Source organism: Pleurodeles waltl, chromosome 3_1 (assembly GCF_031143425.1).
Source record: "Pleurodeles waltl isolate 20211129_DDA chromosome 3_1, aPleWal1.hap1.20221129, whole genome shotgun sequence".
NCBI classification, from domain to species: domain Eukaryota; kingdom Metazoa; phylum Chordata; class Amphibia; order Caudata; family Salamandridae; genus Pleurodeles; species Pleurodeles waltl.
Window position 1 is genome coordinate 1,691,064,314 of NC_090440.1, and position 14,648 is coordinate 1,691,078,961.

The 14,648-nt window shown below is 46.0% G+C and overlaps 1 protein-coding gene across 1 annotated transcript in view; it reads right to left on the reverse strand.

The window, feature by feature from the left end:
• The window catches only part of MCM3AP (minichromosome maintenance complex component 3 associated protein), a 619,735-nt gene that overhangs the window by 93,047 nt on the left and 512,040 nt on the right, over window positions 1-14,648 (reverse strand). Inside the window, exon 24 of the mRNA XM_069225490.1 lies at window positions 12,624-13,014. Within this exon, the coding sequence (XP_069081591.1) occupies window positions 12,624-13,014 (391 nt within the window). The remainder of the gene's footprint in view (window positions 1-12,623; window positions 13,015-14,648) is intronic.

Sequence of the window (14,648 nt, forward strand, 5' to 3'; positions counted from 1 at the left end):
GATTGAGAAGGCTATCAACAAGAAACTCACTATCCACCTAAAACTTCATTAACTTCTAGACAACACTCAATCAGGATTCAGAAAGAATCAAAACACTGAAACAGCACTCATTGTGGCCACCGATGACATTCAAATCATCCTAAACCAATGATAAACAGTGGCCCTAATCCTGCTTGGCCACTCCACTGCCTTTAACGCTGTCTCCCACAACTCCCTCATCAGAAGATTCCACAAAACTGGCATACAAGGATCTGCTCTCTACTGGATCTGTTCCTTCCTCACAAGAAGGACCCAAAGTATCAGGCTGCCATTGTTTACACCAGAGACCAAGAAACTGATATGTGGAGTCCCACAGGGATCGTCCCTCAGCCCTACCCTTTTCAATATATACATGACACCACTTTCCAACATCATACGATCACAAGGCGTCTCCGTCATCTCCTACGGTGATGACACCCAACTCTTCCTCACCCTAACGTACAAGTCAACCATCACCAGAACCAACATCATTAACTGCATGACCATAGAAGCAGACTGGATGGGAACCAACTGCCTGAAGAACAAGTTACTTACCTTTGGTAATGCCTTATCTGGTAGAGACACTGACCAACCGCAGATTCCTTATCTTAAGCGGCTGGGCTACGACAATGCTCTACACACCAGAATCTCCAAAAAAACTACTACACAGACTGTAAACAATCCAGAACACAGTCACAAGACTCATACTTGACCTCCTATGTTACATCACAACACACCTCAGTAAGCTTCACTTCTCATGCACACAGGACCAGAAGACCTTAACAGCTGCATGTACTTTCGCCAATCTATCAGACACCTATGCTCTGTCTCACTCTAACACACTCTACATCTGCAAAAGCACTCTGGAAGTGGCTTGTTCTCCTACATAGCACCAAAGACATGGAATGACCTCCGCCAACACATCAGAGCCTCCTCCTCACTTCTAGAGCATTGCAACAAGCTGAAGACCTGCCTCTTCGTATAAGCACCTTGGAGGCCACACACCTGCCCAAACGCCTGGATACCCTCTTGAGTGATTAGTGTGCTATACAAATCAACATAACATATATGTATATAGGTAATACTGGATGATATCATGAACGAATATCTGGGGGTCCCTTAGGTTTTGGTAAAACAGAGATGAGAGCTCACCTAAAAACAAAAACATATTGGTATCGCCTCTTCAAAAGTGGCCAATAAATAGGACGCCAGGAGAATGGCAAATTTCTGAGATAATTCCAGCGGGAGTCCATTCGGTCATGGGGGATCTCCCAGATATCAGTTCCACAATCACTTCAGTGGTTTCCTCCATTGCAAGGTGAAGATACTGTGTCTTTCTGTCTTGACTGTTGAGAGATCTAACATGCAGGCCATAAATAATAAGGTCCTCAAGCTCCACCTTTGGAACGGCTAAAATAGTGAATGGAGGTATAGTAATCAGTAAGTATTTCAGCTAATTTGTGGAAGTCTACAATCCTTGCTCCAAAAGGGTTTTTAAGTGCAGAGACGGTCCTTAAGGCTAGGTCTCTCGCGGCTAACCAGTATAACAGTCTATATGCCTTATAACCAGATTCATAAATGTCGTGTTGTGCTGCCATCCATGCCAACCTAGCAGCATCTAAAGACGTTTGCTTCAGCTTCCCTTTGGTTATCTCGGTTTTTGCAAGCAGTCCAGATCTAGCACTTTTCTTTCCAACTGTGCAATTCTTTGATTTCATTTCTTATATCTTACATGTACAAGAACCATGGCCTTCCCCCGAATATTGGCTTTAAAGGCTTCTCAGAGAACGTCTGCCAACCATATTGTGCTTTGGTTCAACTGGAAGAAGGTTTTTATTTCCTCTCTAACATGGTCAAAGAATTTGTCATTCATGAGCCACCAGGGGCTCAGGTGTCAAACCTTCTTAGGACCCTCTTTGACCCGCATTATACTCACCCCAACAAGACAGGGATTTGAAAGACCATCGGTTAGAACCTGCAACCCATTCACATCATTTTAGTCTGAGGCAGGTACGAAGAAATTATTTACGGTGAAAAGGGTCAATGGTGTGTTGAGCTGAACATGTAGTATTTCTCTGACTAGTACCATATGTGGCAAGCATCTGTCAAACCTATGGTGTGGTCGGCCCAGTCTGACAGGACTACAGACTGGCATGTGCTGGCTGCCTCTGATCCTTCTACATCTATCCCACCATCCATACCGTCTTTTAAGTCTCCTCCAATGATTGTCTTTCCCACTGGAACTTCCAGTAAGTGAGTGGAGTGTTTCATAGGCAGTAGGTAGAGGCTTAAGATCCAGATGCACAGTTTCAGTTAGTCAGTTAAGAACACATAATGCCCCAGCCCATCTGTGTGTACTATGGGAGATCTGTGATGAGAAGGATTTGTGTGATAAGATGGCTTGGGAACGGAGTGGACGATGTATGTACCCCTGGTGTCCTATAAACCTGCTTAGTGTGCAACAGAGTTGGGTTCCTTGTAGTACAACTGTGTCAGAGACATATAATTTGATTAATTTAAAAACATTTCCTTTTTAATTTTATTATGTAAGCCACTGACATTCCATGTAAACAATGGTATTCATTTGGGAGTGCTGTGCATCGCGTGAAGTCATGTTTCAGCATCAGAATAAAGCAGTAAATGTATATAATATCTGCTTTCCGTACAGTCTACACATACATATTCTTTTGGAATAAAAGCATTGTAGTAATCCATGATATTATCCCAGGACCACCCACAGCTTCCTTTCTAGGTAGGCATGTAAATGCAGTTTGATTGATGTATATGTAGCTAGCCCACAGGCCCCCTGGGACCCTCCCTTCCCCAAACTATTTAAAGTTCATAGTTCTGTGGCTGGCTTCAAAGTCTCGTCAGTTTTTATTTATTCCTGGCCTGAGCTTTCCCCTTGTCCTTGAGATCAGCTCTGCTAACACCATCTAAATCTAGCTTCTTAATGAACCAGGTATTGTTTCAGCGCCTCCTTTTCGATTGTTTCACCTGGAAGGATGCCTTCCGGCAGTGCCAGGTTGCCCGATCTGTTAATCGAGTGTTGTTCCTGCTTGCTCCTGCTCGTTTTGATATCTTCAACCCTGTCAAAGGATTCTCCCAGTGTGTTGAAGGGTTTTCTTGCAAAATACAACTCTGAGCTTCAACAAGTTCATTAGGGCATAGGTGAACCAGTTGTAGTTGTGGAGCATAGTGAGGGAAGAGCCTAATCTTTTTGCCTTTCAGTGTTACTTCTCCTGCCCATCAACCACCATGGAATATTGCATCCCGATCAGTGTGGTTCAGCAGGTGTGCAACTATGGGTTATTGTGGTGCTACAGAAGGCAATTTGAGTGACAGCACTCGATAAGCTGTCTAAAAAAACAAAAAAAAACACTGCAAGAAATCAGTAGTACGGATCCAGGTCTTGAGCTGGCCAGCAAGAAACTGTTCCGTGTGTGATCTCTTCATCCCATCAAGAGCACCTGCCCATCCTGACATTGTTTAATCGGGCCATACACCCTTGCATTTCCATTACTTCTTCCATACATTTGGCAGCAACTCCCATAAGCGCAACAGTGGCTTGCAATGCCTTCTGTTGCACAAATGAGACCCTCTGCCTCTAACATGATTGATGGTATTGCAGAGGTCTTGGCAGAGTACTGAGTCCTGGATTGCTCGCAAGATCACATTAGGGGAGAAGAACTCCATCACATATTTTTTTATAGGCTCTTAGAAAGTTTCAGACTGTGCAGTTAACTCCCACATAGATTTTACTTACTTCCCAATTTTGATTTCATGCTGGGGTTGATGCCCCCTGCCATGCAGCACACTGGGCCCTCCTTGTGGAGCAGTCGTGTATCCCTTGTTCTGTGGAGGTTCCTTGTCTACTGGACCAATGCACCTCCACCTCATGCTCGGGCCTACTTCTGAGCTAATGTTCTCACTGGCTGGGTCCCAAGCATACAGAAAACCAGATCTGGTGGTCGAGACTTCTCCTACATCACTCTTGAAGAATGGAACAAACTGCTGCTACACATAAGGGCCTACTTTCTTGAATTCCGCAAGCAGCTGAAGGCCTGGCTTTTGGAGTAGTCCCACTAGGACCTAGGCTTTTGGCAATACTCAACATGATCTGTGTCAGTATGACTCTCTCGGGTGACAGTGTGCTCTACAAATCTGCATAAAATAATGTAACATAGCATGGCCCTCACCAGAGCTTTGGAAACGCCATCTCACAGTTTCTCCTCTCAAGACTGCTTGCAGGCCTACCGCTGTCCACTTTTTTCAGGGCTCGGCCTTCCCTTTCCCACTGTTGCCTCATTCTGTATCGGTGGGTCAGGGGCTCTCCTGAACCTGCCTCTCTCTCGCAGTTTCGCAGATCTGGAGTTGGCAGCAAATCCAGAGGCTATGGGTAAGCACACCAGTCACAACAATTAGTCATGACACTGCCTAACCCCTGCACTGCCATATGCCTTCCTAGCCCTCTATTCAGCAGCCTCAGGTGGGGTATTCATCATGGCCCCCTGACTCTTTGGACTCTCACCACGCATCCAAGGCAGAAGCCGCCCAGACAAAAGTATTCGCTTTTTCTTCACCCCTTGCAGGAGCCAATGTTGCCACCACTGTAGAAGCCCAACCTTACCAACTTCAGACCTATATTAGAGCTGAGGATGTGCTCCAAGATTAGGATGGATCAGGATGTGTTAAGTCTCTCTGGCGGGAGCCAGGCTGCAGCGCAACCACTATCTTAGCCCACTATGTCACGCCCTCTAAAGCAACAAATTATGTTGGAAACATGTTTCAGTCTGATCCATACTTTACTAATATATCAATTTCATGTGTTTTTTGAGGTAGCACACTACGGCCAACTGGTATGCACTAGTAACACAACCCTATATTTAATACATATAAAAGTTTTTTTATGATTTTATGCAGCAACACCAACTTGTTGCAATAAAAGTGACTTAATTGTGTGCCCTGTGAACAGCCTTTGGTTTTTTACATTGAGAATGCCACTCTTTTATACTAACATGCTAGTGCAAGTTAACAACATCCAATTAATAGTAATGGAGAATAGGTCCAATCATAAATCGAATCTTATTTCTTCTTAACCAAGTCTATATTAAATCACATTTATCATATCACAATGGATTAAAAGTACCTGGAGAGCACAGTCCCACATTCAATCAATCAATCACTGCATTTCTAAAGCACGCTACATACCCGTGAGGGTCTCAAGGCGCGGGAGGTGTATGGGCCGCTACTGATCGAAGGTCTTGAGAAGTCTTCTGAAGGCCAGCAGGTCCTGAGTCTGTCGTAGGTTGGTAGGGAGAGTGTTCCAGGTCTTGGCGGCGAGGTAGGAGAAGGATCTGCCGGTGGTGGTTTTCCGGATACAGGGGATTGTGGCGAGGGCGAGGTTGGCTGAGCGGTGGGGATTCGGGCAGGGGTGTGGAAGCTGAGTCGGTTGTTGAGGTATGTAGGTCCGGTGTTGTGTAGTGCTTTGTGTGCGTGGGTGAGGAGTTTGAAGGTGATCCTCTTGTCAACGGGGAGCCAGTGCAGGCCTCTTCGGTGGGTGTGATGTGGCTGCGTGGGGGGACGTCGAGGATTAGTCATGCCGAGGTGTTCTGGATTCGTTGTAGTTGTCTCAGGAGCTTGGTTGATGTTCCTGAGTAGAGGGCGTTCCCGTAGTTGAGTCTGCTGGCGATGAGGGCCTGGGTGACTGTTTTCCTCGTGTCAGGGGGAATCCATTGGAAGATCCTGCGGAGCATCCGCTGGGTGTTGAAGCAGGATGGCGTTGACTTGGCTGCTCATGGAGAGGGTGGAGTCGAGGATGACCCCCAGGTTGCGAGCGTGGTCTGTGGGTTCCGGGGCTGTGTCTAGCGATGTGGACCACCAGGAGTCGTCCCAGGCTGATGGGGTGGGTCCGAGAATGAGGACCTCTGTTTTGTCTGAGTTCAGCTTCAGTCTGCTGTCCTTCATCCAGTCGGCTACGGCCTTCAATCCTCTGTGGAGGTTGGCTTTGGCGGTGTGGGGGTCTTCGGTGAGGGATATGATCAGTTGGGTGTCGTCGGCGTAGGAGATGATGTTGAGGTTATGTTGTCGTGCGACGTGGGCGAGCGGTGGCATGTAGATATTGAACAGCGTCGGGCTGAGGGAGGATCCCTGTGGGACGCCGCAGATCTTGGTGGTTTTTGATCGGAAGGGTGGGAGGTGGACGCTCTGGGTTCTGCCGGAGAGGAAGGATGTGGTCCAGGCCAGGGCCTTCTCTTGAATTCCGGTGTCATGGAGGCGTGCTGTTAGGGTGCGGTGGCAGACTGTGTCAAAGGCTGCTGATAGGTCCAGGAGGATGAGGGCAGCTGTTTCTCCTTTGTCCATCAGGATCCTGATGACGTCAGTGGCGGCGATGAGGGCGGTCTCGGTGCTGTGGTTGCTGCGAAAGCTGGATTGGGAAGGGGCCAGGATTTTGTTGACTTCGAGGTAGCGGGTTAGCTGTTTGTTGACAATCTTCTCTGTCACTTTTGCCGGGAACGGGAGCAGGGAGACGGGCTAGAAGTTCTTGAGGTCTTCGGGGTCCGCCTTGGGCTTCTTCAGAAGGGCGTTGATCTAGGCGTGCTTCCAGCTTTCCGGGAAGGTTGCTGTCTCAAAGGAACTGTTGATTATTTTCTGGAGGTGGGGCGCGATGGTTGTGCTGGCTTTGTTGAAGACGTGGTGAGGGCAGGGGTCGGATGGGGATCCGGAGTGGATGGAGTTCATTGTTTTGATGGTGTCTTCGTCGCTGACATAGGACCAGGCGGTCAGGCGGCTGGTGGTCGCAGGGGTGGTGGTTTCGGTGGTGGGGCAGGGTGTCTGAGTTGAAGCTGTCGTGGATGTCGGTGATCTTGCGGTGAAAGAAGGTGGCCAGGGAGTCGCACAGGTCTTGTGATGGTGGGATGTCGTTGGTGTTGGAGCTGGGGTTGGAGAGTTCTTTCACGATGCTGAAGAGCTCTGTGGTGTTGTGTGCGTTGTTGTCTAAGCGGTCCTTGAAGGCGGTCCTCTTGGCGGTCCTGATGAGTTGGTAGTGTCTGCGGGTGGCGCTCTTGTGGGCTGTGTAGCTGTCTGGTGTTCGGTCGTGGAACCATTTCTTCTCCAGTTTCCGACAGGTGTGCTTGGAGATCCGGAGGTCTTCGGTGAACCAGGCGGCTTTCTTGTTGGTGTGGTTGGTTGTGGAGGTCTTGAGAGGGGCGAGGGTGTCGGCGCAGTCGTTAATCCACTGTTTGAGGTTAGTCGCGGCGGTGTCTGGGTCGGCGGGTGATTTCAGGGCGAAGGTGGTAGTCAGTTGGTCTTTGGGGACCTTGCCCCAGCAGCAGTGTGGTAGCTGTTGGGTGTAGTGGTGTGTGGTGGGTTTCCTGAAGGTGAAGTGGACGCATCTGTGGTCGGTCCAGTGGGGTTCGGTGGTGTGGCTGAAGGACACATGGGGGCTTGTGGAGAAGACGGGGTCCAGCGTATGTCCAGCGGCGTGGGTGGGTGTTGTCACAAGCTGTTTGAGTCAGAGGTTGGCGAGGTTGTCGATCAGGGCGGTGGAGTTGGCGTCGTTGTTGTTCTCGAGGTGGAAGTACAGGTCCCGAGGAGGATGTAGTCCGTGGAGGCAAGGGCGTGGGTGCTGCCGAGGTCGGCGATGGTGTCGCTGAACTGTGGTCGTGGTCCGGGTGGTCTGTAGACGAGTGTTCCTCTGAGGGTGGTGTTGGGGTTGGTGTGGATCTGGAAGTGCATGTGCTCGGCAGTGGCGAGGGTGTCGTCCGTGATGGTCGAGACTAGGAGGGTGTCCTTGTGGATGATGGCGATTCCCCCTCCCACTCCGTTGGTGCAGTCTCTGCGGGAGATCTTGTAGCCCTGTGGGACGGCTATGGCGATGTCTGGTGCTGAGGTGGCGTTCAGCCAGGTCTCCGTCAGGAAGGCGACGTCGGGGGTGTTTGGGTCTAGGAGGTCCCAGAGTTCGATGGCATGCTTACGAGCGGAGCGGGTTTTGAGGAGGATGCAGTAGAGGTGGTTGGGTTCCCTGGTTGGTGGTTTGGTGGGCTGAATGCTGGTGAATCTGCAGTTCCGGCAAGCGAAGGGCCCTTGGGTGCGCTTCGAGGTGGCCCAGTAGTAGGGGTGGTCTCGTCCAGTGTTGAGTGCGTGGAGGGTGCTGGCGTCGTAGTGCAGTCTGGCGTTGCGGGGGTGCGGGGTCCAGGGGCCCTGGCCACGGTCCAGGCTCAGACGGGCTTGCCTTTGGCGCGCCCGCTGCACTTCCGTGCGGCGACCTCCATAAGAGGCGAAGTGGGAGGGAGGAGCAGGCGGGAGCGGGGCGGCCAATGGGCGAGGGCACGGGAGACAGAAGGTAAAAGGGGGCGGAGCCGCAGGGGAGGGGGGGCACAGAGGGCAGTGGCGCAAAAGGGAGTGCCTAGCAGAGAGACAAAAATGAGAGACAAAAAGCAAAAAGCAGAATGCCAAAATATAAAAAACAAGTTACAAGACAATTTGGGAGAAAAAAAAAAAAGATTACCAGTACAACAAAACAGTCACCAGGGGCGGCAAATCCTCGGCAGCAGCGGGAGTGAGACACGGGCACCCAGGAGGAGCCGTGCGGCGTGGGGAGCCGCACGGCTTCCTTATTTTCCTATATTTGCACCATGATTATCTTATACAATATGTCTTGTTTTGACTGTTCTATATATTTGACTGACCATCAATACACAGCGACCTAGGACCTAGTGTGTTTGACAGTGGTTTCAAAAAATTGTTATTGCATTATTAGTGGAGTTTCAACATGGACTTATGTTACCAATGGTTCAAGTGCATGGGAACCTACCCTGCTGCTTTGTTATTTTTTTCTGGTGAGACCTTTATATACAAACATGAACATCAGTGCCCTTATGTGAATACGTTCATTTTATGATTTGAGTAATTATTTTGTGACCTTTCTCAGATTTATTGGAGTGTTAGGAGTTTCACGCTCTATGTTGACAGTGGCCAGATGGATTGCAGCTGGGACCCTTTTTTCACAAAAACTTTAAAGAATATACAGTTCAAATAATTTTCTGTACATTGTTTCATCTTACTGCATTGTAATAGTGTGAGCGAAGACCAGATAGCAAAGGTTTATACGCAGGTGCATGCAGTCTGATAAACAAGATCGCAAAACGAGGTTCCAAAAGTTACGCCAGTCTAACACAGAGCCTAACAATCCATCATGGTACAAGTTAAATTCATCATGAGCCATATTACAGCCAAGCCAGCATTAAAGTCTCAAAATATTGCAACTGACTGTTCATAAAGGTAGAAAGATGTTAAAATGTAGGTACAAAATTTTTGTTATGAAAAATGTATGTTTTAACCATGAAACGTAGCACTCCACAAACATCTACAGCAATAGGTCACAAAAAGCTCTACGTGTGGTCTAGATTTCTAACAGGGTGACTGAGCATTTTTTCCATAAGGGAACCATGCACCTCTGCCTGCTATTTTTACCAGTGAGAGGCAGATGCTGCACAATGGTCAAAGTTATATAATTCAAGAAAGGTTAGTGAAAAAAGATAAATAGGCTCCTTCGTAAAAGTGTGCATCTAGCCAGACACAAGTTAATTAATGTAAAATGTTATGCATGTCTGTTTTTCTAAAAATATAATCAAGAGAGCAACATCGAATGTTTGCACAATTTTTCATGCATTTGCCTGTTCATGATGAAACCCCATTTTGAATGGCTTAGAAATGTTTGACATCTTTGTAACAAATATTTTATTTTAAAAAAAAGTAAATCCAAATCTCCACACATTAAGTCAACTGAGTGTCCTAGTGAAACGTAATCAGCTAAGTAGCCCTGTGAAACAGGCACAAACTGTGAGATTTAAAGTTTGCATTAGCACTACCTTCTCATGCTAACCATGCCTTTAAGCTGTGCTAGTCTATATCGTGTAAAGCTTTGTTTCCATTGGCAATTAAAGTGAATAATTTATGATTAAAGTGGCAAGAGTTTATATTTCCGAATCTGTGTGAAGGCTGTCTGCATACGTTGTCATGACTTCAGATATCAGCACCTGGGTAACTCCTTAGCTCAGTCGCATCATATGATCTCCATTGGGCCCTGGGATATATAAACCTATACATTTATGACTTGCCTCTGTTTGAGAATCTTCTACGCATTCTGGGGTGCCGAGTGGATACTCCTGCCCTCAGTTTCTGTGTCTCACAGACAGAATTTTCTTTTGCTAATAAACGCTTTGAGATGTCTAACTGTAGTAAACTTAAAAGAAGAGTTCGTAATTCTAACCACAGTCCAGCACTTTAAACCAACAGTGACATAAAAGAAGGAAAACAACTCACAAGATCACAAAACTAAAAGAAAAACAATATTTGTTTATGACTACCGGTAGATCTACATGCCATTAAAATGACCTGGGTAGATACCAAAGATTTAGTTAAATGTAGTTACAAAAGGCATTCTTAATGTAAATAATCACAACTACGTCACTGGAGTGAGCAATTACATAATTTTATGATGTAACAAGTCAAACCAAAGCACATAAGTAATGGTTAAGAATAAAATAAATAAACCTTTTATATATTTTGAAAAACATGACTGTATTGTGAACGTGCACTTTCTGGGTCTTAAAGTCTGTAATGCATATACCAGAGAAAAGAACGTGAAAGTGGAAGATTCCAAAAGAACAGACCGTAAGTCAACCAAGTTTACCTCGAAAATATATTTCTCTTTGGGAAACATTTACATACAAGTACTAAATGCCCCAATTCCCACATGGTACCTTATGTTTTGCAGAATCTGTTGGTTGCTGACAGGCTCCTTGCTTTAGTGGTTCCTGGCTCATCTATGAACAGTATGCTAAAAATACTGAATATTCCCTACCAACACAATCAAAGTTAACTCATTGGCCAGCTTAAGACCACTTATGTAGGATATACTAGGTTTCCATCTTCCTTTGCCCACCTCTACCGCAATTGAAGTAATCTGTGCTCCTAGTCCTCTCTCTGTCGTAGCATGCACTGCAGGAGAGGGAACACAGAGTTAGAATTCCTTCATGCGTTCCCTCCACAAAATGGTTATTTGCAGTTCCGCTGTATGGAAAGACCACTTTTTAAGGAAGTATCATCAGTTATGTGCCCCTTTCATATGTGCCCAGTACTCAACAGTGAACAGCTGTAATCACTGGGTTCTGGCAGTACAGCTTGCTATTTCTTCCCCACTGACCCCATGCGTAAGCCCCTCTCTCCTAGGGCATTCAATGATAAGGTATTGCAGACCAGAAAGTTGATCTGGCTTTGCCAAGGGACGTGATGAATTCCTGCCTCCCAGGGGAAATATTAATTTGTAATGGTTTCATCACCGAGTATGCCCAGTTGATTTCCCTACTTGTAAAATACACTGGCAGATTATGACATGGAAATTAGATTCTTTCTGGTTTGAATTATGGTCGTAGTATCCAAGGGTGATTGGGAGCTGTGTGCGTTACAGAACTCTGGATTGTTCTCCAGTCTGTCGGAAAGTTTCTTTTTAGGTGTCTCCTACACATTCTTGATCCTGATGATGACTCGTTGGTAAGTTGTTTACTTCTGGGGTCGAAATGTCAACAGTATTCTAGAAGGATTGCTTGCAATTACTTCATTGAATATCTGCGGTGCACAAGGTGCGTGTCGCATGAGGAATTAAGAATATGTTTTGACAGCCACCTGGTTATGCATGTACTTGTAAATATCACTGGTGCACTTTAAGTTCACCCGTTCACCTTTACTGCGCTGTTACCTGATGGGGGCACCTATATATATTTTTAGTTTGATAGTTTCCAGTCTTAAATTTTTGATATCATATGTGGCAAATCAGTTAGAAAAGAATTTACTGTGTATATGAAAAAAGAAATAGTATTTAAATAAAGTTGATTTACAGTACCCTACCGTGGAGAGGAGGAGGAGTACTACTGCTGCGGAAGTCGAGTCTTACACGTCCCACGCAGGGACCACCCTATCTGATATAAACCTCTCTCTCCAGCAGAAAGAGCCCCAGCCAAGCCCGGCACACAGTGGCCTGGCAGAGCTCACGTCCTAAAACTGTATTAAGAAAGGCTGCCCAAATGTGAGAGAGGAAAGGGATGGAGTACAGGTGGGGCAGACTGGACATTCTCCAAAACTCCTGAATCTCCGTCTGGCAAGCACCCCCTTTTACAGTAATCTGCCTTTCTGACACAGATAATGCAGACCAAAGAGGGCATCGGAAGCCCAGTTACTTATCTCCACTCCAATTCCTCCCTGTGATAGTGACATCTCTGTGCATCCTAGGGGTATGGAGGGGAAAGTGAGGGTGCGTTCGGGGTTACATAAGGCACAGTATAATATACAGCAAATCGCACACTTGCTGTCATCCCAGGAATATCACATGCCCTACGAGAGGTACAATGGGAGCTGCAGACACAAGAACAGTTGTAAGTTGTGCAAGCAATGGTATTCTGTGACTTGGTCTGCACTACAGTCATTCCATGCTTTAGAAAACACAGCATTAACCCAATCCTAACAAACCACAGCATCAGCTTCAAACAACTAACGTTTGGCAGTGAATGACACATACTTTCCCCTTCTCATGATTCTGTACATACCACGTAATGGGGGACGATCCATGTGTGGAATCTGGAAGGAGAGCACCACTTTCTTCAGCCAGGTCAGATGTTCTGGTGTATTCCAATGAAGATGAGGGAGTGTTGCATTCCCTCCAGGCTCTGAAAACTCAGTGACAGGCCAGGACAGTTCAGACAGATGATCTGAAGATACCACATCTGCCAGGAATAACAGTACACTGTTGTAGAGCTCCACAATTGCACTGGGTTCTTGGGAACATAGGCCAGCCCTCTGCCGCTCTGCTTGATCATGGCAAAAAGGAATGCTGAACTCCCGACACACTCCATCCTCGATGAACTGAAGGAGGGTCTGACAGCACAGCTCAGATGCACTACGAGTGTGCGATACCAGCCATTTCACAGCCTGAGAAACCTGCAACACCAAACAAGATGTGGGTGATGGGTGGCGGGGGGAAGAATAATTTTTACGCTGAGAGAAGAAAGCATAGGAAAGCAGAAAATGACGTAGGAAGACATTTAAAGTAATCTAAAATGGTACAAATAAAAGGTGAATACAGGGGAAGGGATGTAGGACAACTGAAAGGAATATTTCAGGGCATGAAGGAAAGCAGAGGAACAAGTAAAAAGGAATACAATGAAAGGGGTAGGAGCAGCTAGTACATTGTACTAATGATGGGATGAGTTGGAAAGAAACACCTCATGACACAATAGGGCAGACTCAGATCACTCATCTTTAAAAGGTCAGAAATTATCCAGTATGTGCTCCTCTATGTTTTGACTAAATTTCTGACTTTTTCGGGATTCACAAACAACCACAGAAGTCGCCATAGAAATCCAGGTAAAACAGAGATCTCTGGAAGTACTCATACTGATCAATGAGTATTATATGGAACATTACTGGTGGTAGACTTGCAATTGGCATCAAATCTGTTTTTACTTCATGGAAAATATTTTTCACTATACAGAGACCCCTTCCTCCAAACATTTTGACTAAGTGGAGGGACTGTTTCCAACCCATTCATTTATTTATCAATTTCTTTTTGGGATAAGTGTAGGTGTGTAAATAGGGTGGTGCTATACATTAAAAATGTTTCTGAACACCCATAAAAATTTAACTTGGTGGATGTCTAGAACAATTTCAGTATCCATCTACCTCTCCCGTAGTAAGAACCTCGTTTCCACCCCTACATCTTATTTTATGACAGTGGCAAATATTCATACCGGATGATTTTCCACCATGAGAAGTACACTGCACGATTCTAAAATTGTTGATTATATTATTCAAGTCAAGATCGCCTGCAATGCTGACGAGGCTGCTTTCATCACTGGCCTAGCATTCCTGACAGTTCAATTTGATCAATATACACCAATCTATCATTTGTGCTCCTCTGAGGAATTCTTAATTATGGTGACCCAATTCAGAAATTTTGTATGGGAATTATCTTTTCTGTTGAGCTTCCATTTTCTGGACCTCCTCGCCCAAGGAGAGAAGCGCAAGAGAAAAATATTATTTTTGTAAATATTCAAGACCTGACTTACCACAAAATCATCAGTAGTCACTCATCTTGTCAACTAGTGTCAAAGAGTTTTCAAGTCAGAGTTCTTGCAATACAAATACACTTAATGCAACTCAGACATTCAAGACAAAAAATGGATTATTCACTTCAGTTCTTTTCCCTCAACTTATACATATGCTTTTGCAGACAAAGAACAAGTTACTTAGTTTTGTTAATGACTTTTCTGTAGAGGCTATCTAGCTGCAGATTCCTTACCTTAGAATAATCCCCAGGCGCCAGACTGGCTTTGGAAGATTTTTTAGAAGTACCCCTGCACACCACTAGGTGGCCAAATTCAGCTCTGCATCAGCGGTGCCAGACGTGATGTGCACGGTAACTATATAGGTGCCACCTTGGTGTGCGGACATCAGCTATGTTCTGAACTTTCCATGTCATGAGCGCAGAGCCACAATGAGAACTGACCAATGCTGTGGAAAATCTAAGTCCCTGAGAAAGGTGCCCCTTTTAATGCAATCGTCTTGTACAGTGG